Below are 8521 nucleotides of genomic sequence, written 5' to 3'. Positions count from 1 at the left end.
AAAAGATGTAAAATTCATGGAAAAATTTTGAATTTTATGACATACATGGGCTGCTATTGTTACATGTGAAAATTGGTTAGGCTTGGAACAATGATTAAATTGCATGAATTTCATTTTTCGAGCCTAGGGACGAAACTATAATTAATCAAAAGTATAGGGGCAAAATGGTAATTTTGCCTAAGATGTGAATTGGATTAGATTGAATTGAATATGAATTGTATTAAATTGATGTTAATTCATTCATATAGATCCGGATAGATCAAATAAGGAATTAAATCGAGGAAAAGAAAAAGTAGCGGATTAGTAGCTTTTGTGTACACGAACATTTGTCGAGGTAAGTTCGTGTAACTAAATTGTATATCTATATGTTTGAATTGAATTTTGTGTATGTGGATGGTGTAATTGTCATGTATGAAATTTGTATAAATTTTTATGTGTATTTATTAATCACATAACCAACAATGACTGATAAGTATTAAGTCTCGTTTGAATAAATAAAATTCGATGGATACGGAGTTCCTGATTGGCTGTGATCCTACATGTGTTGCGGACACACCATAGCTCTTATGAGCGTCCCGATATATGGCTCTCACAAGCTTCCCGTTAATAGCTTTTCGGAGCATCTCGATTGGTTGTGATCCTACATGTGTTGTGAACACACCGCAGCTCTTATGAGCTTCCCGATATATGGCTCTCTGAAACTTCCTATTATATGGTTCTTGTGAGCTTCTCATTATGACTCTTATGAGCTTCCCTATAATTGGCTCTTCGGAGCTTCCCGATAACTGGCTCTTATGAGCTTCCCGATTAATGGCTCTCCGGAGCTTCCCGATATTGACTCGCTTAAACTTTTCGATATTGACTCACATGAGCTTCCTGTTATATGGCTCGACAGAGCTTCCCATTTATGTGCTCGTATGAGCATTCTTGAATATGAATTGATGAATTACAATTTTGTACACTTTGTGTGTACTACCCGTGTATCCATCGACATTTTAAATGATTCAACGGGCAAAATCCTGACATGAGAAAATATGAGTTTGGAATGAATAATTACCTGTATATACATGAAACACATGAAAATTTGATATTTGATGAGCTTATACATGTTTCTTGGGATTCGTATGAAATACAAGACTAACATATTTGATGAGGTTATGTGTTTAGGCTATTAGCCAAATTTCTTTGGATGTATTTTGTATGCTGACCTTAAATGTAAATAAATGGAAAGTTAATTTCCGTTATATGAACTTACAAAGCATTAAATGCTTACTCTATTTCATTTCTTTTGTTTTATAGTAATTTGGAAGCAAGATTTGGTTGGAAGTTGGTCGGAGCAACATCACACTATCGTTCAGCTCATTTCGGTATAAATAGCAAATTACTTTTGGTTATAATGGCATGTATAGGGTGATTTGGCCAATGTTGGCTTAAAAGTATATATTTGATATGTATATATATGTGGCTTATCATGTTTATTATGTTGATGAATGGTTTGAAATAACATGATTGGAGAAATATGCATATATGTTTATATGGTCATTTAGGTAAGATTGAATACTTAGGCATATGGGGTGTTATGATATGTATTAAACTTGGTTTTGGCTTGAGTTAGATGTCTTGTATTGGTTGGTGAAAGTGTTAAAGTGTTAATGTAGGTGGAAGACAAATTGGGTGAGAAAAGTGGCCTTAGAAATGGCCTATTTTCGTTTACACAGGCAGAGACACGGGCGTGTGTCTCAGCCATGAGTGACACATGGCCTAGCACATGGGCGTGTGGTTTGACTGTGTGTTCCCTGCAGCTTAAAATTTGAGAAACATAACACTCATAATTATTCACACGGCCTAGCACACGGGCGTGTGGCTTGGCTATGTAACCCCTGTACTTATTAAATGCAAGTTAGTATGCTCACACGGGCATGTAGCTTGGCTGTGTGACCCAAGTCAGAGAGCACCCTAATTTGGACATAGGCTGGGACACGGCTGTGTACCTTACTTCGAATGCCCACACGACCTAAGACACGAGCATGTCTCTTGATCGTGTGAGCCAGACGGCTTGGCCACACCGGCGTGTGTCCCCTGTACCTAGGCAAAATTTTTGAAGTTTCGCGAAAAATTCTCTGAGCTCCCGGTTTAGTTCCGACTTGTTTCTAATGTGTAGTTTGGGCCTCGAGGGCTCAAGTGAGGGACAATATGATTGATTTTGATTTGGTTTCTGACATGAATGTTAAATGAAATGAAATGTCTGTATTTGATTTATAAATTTCGGTAATCTTCCGTAACTCTGTTCGGACGACGGATATGAGTTAGGGGTGTTACATGCTTACTAAAAAATTTTGAACCATAAATCATTAAACAAAATTATGAATTTATCAATGTAAATCATTTATCAAATCAACAATAAATAAATAGGCATATAATAACATTTCCCGATAAGCAAAGATATCACAAAATATAAGCCACTTTTCTTTATTCATGAAACTAGAAATTACTTATATTTCATAATGCTTATACGCTAATTAGGAAACAAATAACCTCTATTCCATCCTAATTGATCAAGAAACTATAATTATTCCATATAAGCAAATAACTACATTAATATGATTAATTACAAATTAAAGTTATTAACCTTTATGTGATTACAAGATATCTCTAGGTTTGGTTGTTGCAACTTTGAGAATTCAAGCTGTGACTTTATGTAACGCCCCAAAATTTTAAAAATTTAATTGTGAGAATCTACAGTAATTAAATTTCTATATCTGTGGTCCTGTGCTTTGCTTTTGTGTTTAAGTTCTAGAGTTCGAGTTGTATCGTTAAAAGTTTTATCCTTTTCAAACAACCGCTATCTTTGCAATATATGGTTAAGTGTAATTCTGTATGAATCTATGTCAGGAATGAGCTTGCTGGTTCATTGGTTAAGCATCTGTTTGTATCCTGTCTGGTCCCGAGTTCGAATCCCACCGTATGAGTTAGGAGAATTTTTGCTTGTTATCGGAAGTAAGTGGGTGGTTAATATAAAAACATCATAAAAATTTTGTTAACGTTTTGTACTCTTTCTTCTTCTTTCTTTTTATTTTTCCTTTCTTTCTTCTTTTTACTTCTTTGATTTCTCCTTTTCGATTGTGTTCAACAAGTGAATATAAAAAATTAGTAAGCCCCTTAAGTTATTGGAAGACTTCTGTGTAAGTTCTGTCGGAATCCTTCAACTTCTGTGAAGTTTTGTTAGATTTCTGTTGCGTTGTTAAATTGGGAAATCTCTGATTGTTTTACTTAAACTCTATGATAACTAATTGTTTTGTTCCCTTAGTCGTGAGTATGGAGGGAAGTGACCTTTCGTGTGGCGTGCCGATTTAGCACGGTTGAATCATTGGTAAGCGTTCGTTGTTGAAAGTTTCCTTGTGTTGATTTATTCGACATAATTGATTGAGTATTAATGTAGAGTTACTTAGTCGTTTTACTCAAATGATTGATTGCCGAATGGTTAATTAGGTTTTGGGTAGTCTCCGCATTATTTTTCCAGCAAAGTGAGACCAGGTGCGTACCGAAAACGTTAATTTTTGCAAGTTTTGGTCTCCAAAAATTGTGGCTGTTTACGCCACACGGCCGTGTAGCAGGTCGTGTAACTTACTGTTCATCAATTTGGAGCCATACGGGCAAGGCACACGGACATGTGTGACGATATTAGTGTAGGTTTCACACGAGCAAGGGAAATGGGCGTGTGTCTAGGCTGTGTAACTCACTGTTTGTGACTTAGGACAACACGAGCGAGGACATCGACGTGTGCCCAGGCCGTGTGAGTCACACGGGGAAGGACACGGCCGTGTGTCTAGGCTATGTAACTCTCTTATTTATGCTTTAAAACCACACGGGTAAGGACATGAGCGTGTGCCTAGGCCATGTGAACTACACGGGCAAGGACAAGGATGTGTGTTTAGGCAGTGTGGCGCATATAAAAGGGCCTGAAAACCGTTTTTGAGGCCGTAAATGTTACTTAAGACTGATATTGACATCTCATGGTATGAATGGTTTGAATTTGACTTATTGAGAATTCTCTGATACCCTGCGACATCTGCATGAATTCTATACCTGTATGTGTACTGTGATACTTAGTCTGATATTGAACTGTGCTATTTACTTGTGGAACAATTTAGAATAACTGAATACATATTGTGGATATTGGTTCTTTGCATATGCATGGGTTGGGATATTATGAAGAAGGAAGTGATTTGTTTTAAATTAGTGGCTAAGCCACCATATGTATAATTCTGATTCCGACGTTTCGTCACATTATGATTTAGTAGCTAAGTTGCGTTTCTGTAAACATGTTAGACATACACTCTATGGTGTGCAGGGTTGGTTGGGCATTGAACGCCCTTAACGATGTGTTGGGATGGCCGAAGATGGTGTGTAGTGGATGTAGAATTTGTACGCTTACAGAACTTTCAATATTGAGGACCTCTGAAAAGACTCTAAAAAAGTATGTGGATTTTTTAAAGAGAATGAAAGAGTAGGGATGAATAGTTACCATCAAACTCTCTCATAGTCTATTTAATCTCCCACAAAATATGGCAACAATTTAAGTCAAAATATTTACTTAATGGTAATTACCCTAAATATATAAAACTACTTAAATTTGTATTATAAAATTAAAAACCACCAATATATATAAAATATTTATTTAATAAATAAACATTCTAACATATATCTCGCGTAAACCAGTTTAACCAAGGTGAGCTTGTATTGTTAAGTTTTGTTTTGAATTAGATTTAAGCTTAGATAATATTATTTGATCTATCTTGAGCCGAGCTTCGACTAGCAAGTTCTAACTAAGCTCAAACTCAAGCTCGAACTTCTTCCTATTCAAACTCGGCTTGTCTAAATTAAAATCTTAGTATGCACCAACCCGTAAGTTCTTGTCAAATTAACTCATTGGGCCTCACGATTTTTCCCACAAATGTATCTCATAGAATAAAGTTAGTGTTAACATTTATATCTGAATTCAAATTCTAATGCAGTATCTATATGAGATTCAAAACTTCTTTAAGACGCTCAAAAAATTAAAAACTCTCTTACTTAAGTCCATTAAAATTAATTTAAATAACCCATTTAATTATTCCAAAATAATAATATATTAATAATATTTTACATCAATATTTTTTCCATAATTAAATTTAAATAAAAATTCTAATTTTATTATTAATTCAAACCAAGTTAAGTTTATCTAAATTAAAATTTAATTATTCGAATTAATTCAATTCAACTCAGTCAAATAATTCAGTTTTTGGATAAGAGTAGATGAAATTTCTTAGAGATCAAGTTAAACTTATCTAGAATTTAGTCAATCCAATCCAAACCAATAATAATAAGGAATCCAATCCTTACATAGGATTACATAAACTTTCTTACATGTTCTGTCTTCAAGTGTTAGTGTTAATTCTACACTTTTCCATTCATTCGCCTTCACATGCATTAATGGAGCATAAAAATTCGTGAACGTGACCAAGCTTCTAAAGACAAGGAGTCCCCACTGTTTTGTTTTTATGTTCTGTACCATTTTTCTTCATAAAACATAATATATTAAAGTTTTTTTTAATTGATTTAGTGGTATAAGTTAATATGATAAATAATAGTTACAAAATTACTAAAGACTAATTTTTTATAAAATAATAAATATTGCTATAAATTTTTTTTTTCCTTTATATATTTTTATAAATACGTATTGTGAGACTTGAAGCTAAGATTGTATAATCTTTAAAGCTTCAAACAATTTTTTTATAAATATATTTTTATATAGCTTTTTCACTCACATGGTATGCAATAATATATATACACCTACACACACGAGACAAAGCAAAGACAAAAGAATCTTCTGCAAAGACAAAGGATGACACAGATTTTCAGAGGTTGCCATTAGAACCATAACTATCCCCTTCAATTTACATACAACAAAAACATAGATACAAATTTTCTAACTTCATATACACATATACTAACATAATATAATGACGAGTAACCCTCAACGAAGATTGAGATAAAATTACGACAATAACCTTTTTTCGTATTTTTCTTCGGAATTTTGTTATGCGGTATCCACGTGGCATACAATGATTGATTATTTGAATTAGGGTAGCTTAGATTTTATTTGGAAAGGGGGACCTATGATAATCAAAATACAATACTCCGTGATCTTCCGTAGTAAACATATGTGTAATAGGACCACTGCCCCTCCCAAAGTTTTCTAAAAGGATTCCATGGACAATGGCTTTGATTTTGGTATCATTTGTTTCGCTAGATAAGGGAAGGAGGTTTTCGGGTTTTCTAACGGGATTTAAATTACAGTTGCAATACTTACATTTTTGGTCTATAATAGATGTTATTGTAATCAATTATGTTGAATAGCAATGACAAAGGAGTTGGAATCGAGAAATGATGAATGTGTAACCGTTATTTAAATCCCGGATCAGACCGATCTCATTTGTCAGGGTCTTTACTAGAGGAATCCGAGATCATCTTCTGGATCATTCGGCTCGTCTCTTCCTCGGACATTCGGTCTTGTTTGCTTTGAGATTGTGCATAGGCTTCAAAGAATTCCTTGTTTTCCTTTTCAAGCTCATTCCAAACTGTACATATATATATATATATATATGAATAACTTATTCCTTATTATCATAATAGGATGACCATTGATCATATAAAGAAAAAAAATAGGTACAAAATGAACCAACAAGTAATCAAGCTGATCTGAAAATGTAAAAAGACTAACTGAAAGCTGCAATTCTGTGAAAATATGTTGAAAATTTCCACCTAGATTCAAGCCCAAATTTTGATCAAGTTTAAACCTGAATTGGATTTTAGTCCAGTTAGTTCAGGTGATCATGGAAACCATTTAAGTTAAAAAGAAAACCCGAAGTTTAATTCAATTAGTTTAAAATATTCACTTAAGGAGATGACATAAAATATGTTTAAATTTGACGACCTTTTTCCTTATCCTACTCTAGTTTGATCTGAGTTTTTAGGTGGATAGGTTAAGATATCAGTAGAAGAAAACGAAACCCGTTGAAGCTGATCAGTTCTAAATGGATTGAAATAATATCTGCAACGGAATCATTAAAGATATCAAGAAAATAAGCAAAACCCAAAACTTGATCATTAGGGTTTGATCCAAATAATCCAAAAAACACTATCCTTAATTCCATTATTGCATGCAAAATATGTGTGTTAATAGTTTACCAGTAGAGGTGATGACAGGTTTAATATTTGCATGCTTTGAAAGTGCTTCCATGCACTCTTCTTTTGTCATGTTGAAGATCAAACATTTTTCTATCATGTGCTGCACCTGTTAATTAACAAAAGAAAAAGCATTACATATATACTTAATACATACGGAATCAAAGTAAAGAAAAAGAAAAGCAAAGACCATGTGTATGTAGGAAGTTGAAGAATCCCCCATGATTACAAGTGCAATATGATTGTAGCAAATCTTAGGGGGGTGGGGGAGGGGTAGAAGAATATAAGATATAGGGAGTTCTGGAAAAGGAGGTGGAAGGGGATGGGGATGGCCGGGTTGGGGGGCAGGAATCCCACGTGGGAGATAGATGATAATTGGCCGGGAAGGGATTAGGGGAGATTTGTAAATGACCAGTGCTTTTGTTTTTGTTGATGGATTTGGCATTAGGGTAATTCCTCCCCACGTGATAAGTGGGTCCTTCCTAAGCCTCTACTTTTCCTCCCAACATGACAAACCCCACACAGTCCCAGTTGGAACCCTTCAACAGTGCTAAAAAGATACGATCCCTTTCATTTTTCTCAATAATTAATTAGATACGACCGTTGGCCACCCTATTAAATGATGATATGATTTTCATTTTCATTTTTCTTATTTCTTATTGGTCCTTTTTAAATTTAGTGCACAGTTGAACTTGAGATTGATGGGTTTTTTTAGCACTTACATATATTTGTGCAGAGGTGTAGTATATTTAATTTACTTTTTATTTCATATTATAATATTATTATAATATTTAATTTTATTATTATTGTTATGTTTTCTTTAACTGTAAGTAAACGTATCGCATATTTAAACTATAACCCTTAATCATAAATCTTATTTAAAAGTTTAACTCTACTTCTCCTTTAAGTTAAAGTATGAAAAAGAAAGTAATGTTTTTCTTTTATTTACGATTCATATGATTTTTAATTAAATTGGTGTCACGTATAAATTGAGATTCAATTCAATCATAATTTATTAAAAATTTAATTTTATCATTTCAATCAAAACTTTAATTAATTATAATATATATTTTTATATTTATTATCTCTATTTTTCACCTACATTTTGTTATAAATGTGATAAAATCAAAATTGTGTTACAATCACAATGAAAACCCCAATATTACAAAAAAATAAATAAATAAATAAAAAGAAGACTATGCTTTTTGAATTTTTTTTCTCCATCATTGATCATGGCATTCTTGTAATCAATGTTTGTCATTTCTTTTACGTATTTGATTGCAGCATTCAATAT

At 33.3% G+C, this 8521-nt stretch overlaps 1 protein-coding gene across 1 annotated transcript; it reads right to left on the bottom strand.

The window, feature by feature from the left end:
* Positions 1-5885: 5885 nt before the first annotated feature.
* LOC105774815 (uncharacterized) lies at positions 5886-7578 on the bottom strand. The gene is made up of 3 exons (XM_012597386.2): positions 7418-7578; positions 7231-7336; positions 5886-6620 (listed from the first exon to the last, which is right to left on the bottom strand). The coding sequence occupies exons 1-3, from the start codon at positions 7448-7450 to the stop codon at positions 6472-6474; spliced, it is 288 nt and encodes a 95-aa protein (XP_012452840.1). The 5' UTR covers positions 7451-7578; the 3' UTR covers positions 5886-6471.
* Positions 7579-8521: the final 943 nt, after the last annotated feature.

This window comes from Gossypium raimondii, chromosome 6, assembly GCF_025698545.1.
Source record: "Gossypium raimondii isolate GPD5lz chromosome 6, ASM2569854v1, whole genome shotgun sequence".
NCBI classification, from domain to species: Eukaryota; Viridiplantae; Streptophyta; class Magnoliopsida; order Malvales; family Malvaceae; genus Gossypium; species Gossypium raimondii.
Note: the sequence above shows the minus strand (reverse complement) of the source record. Positions and strands in the feature narration are given on the sequence as shown.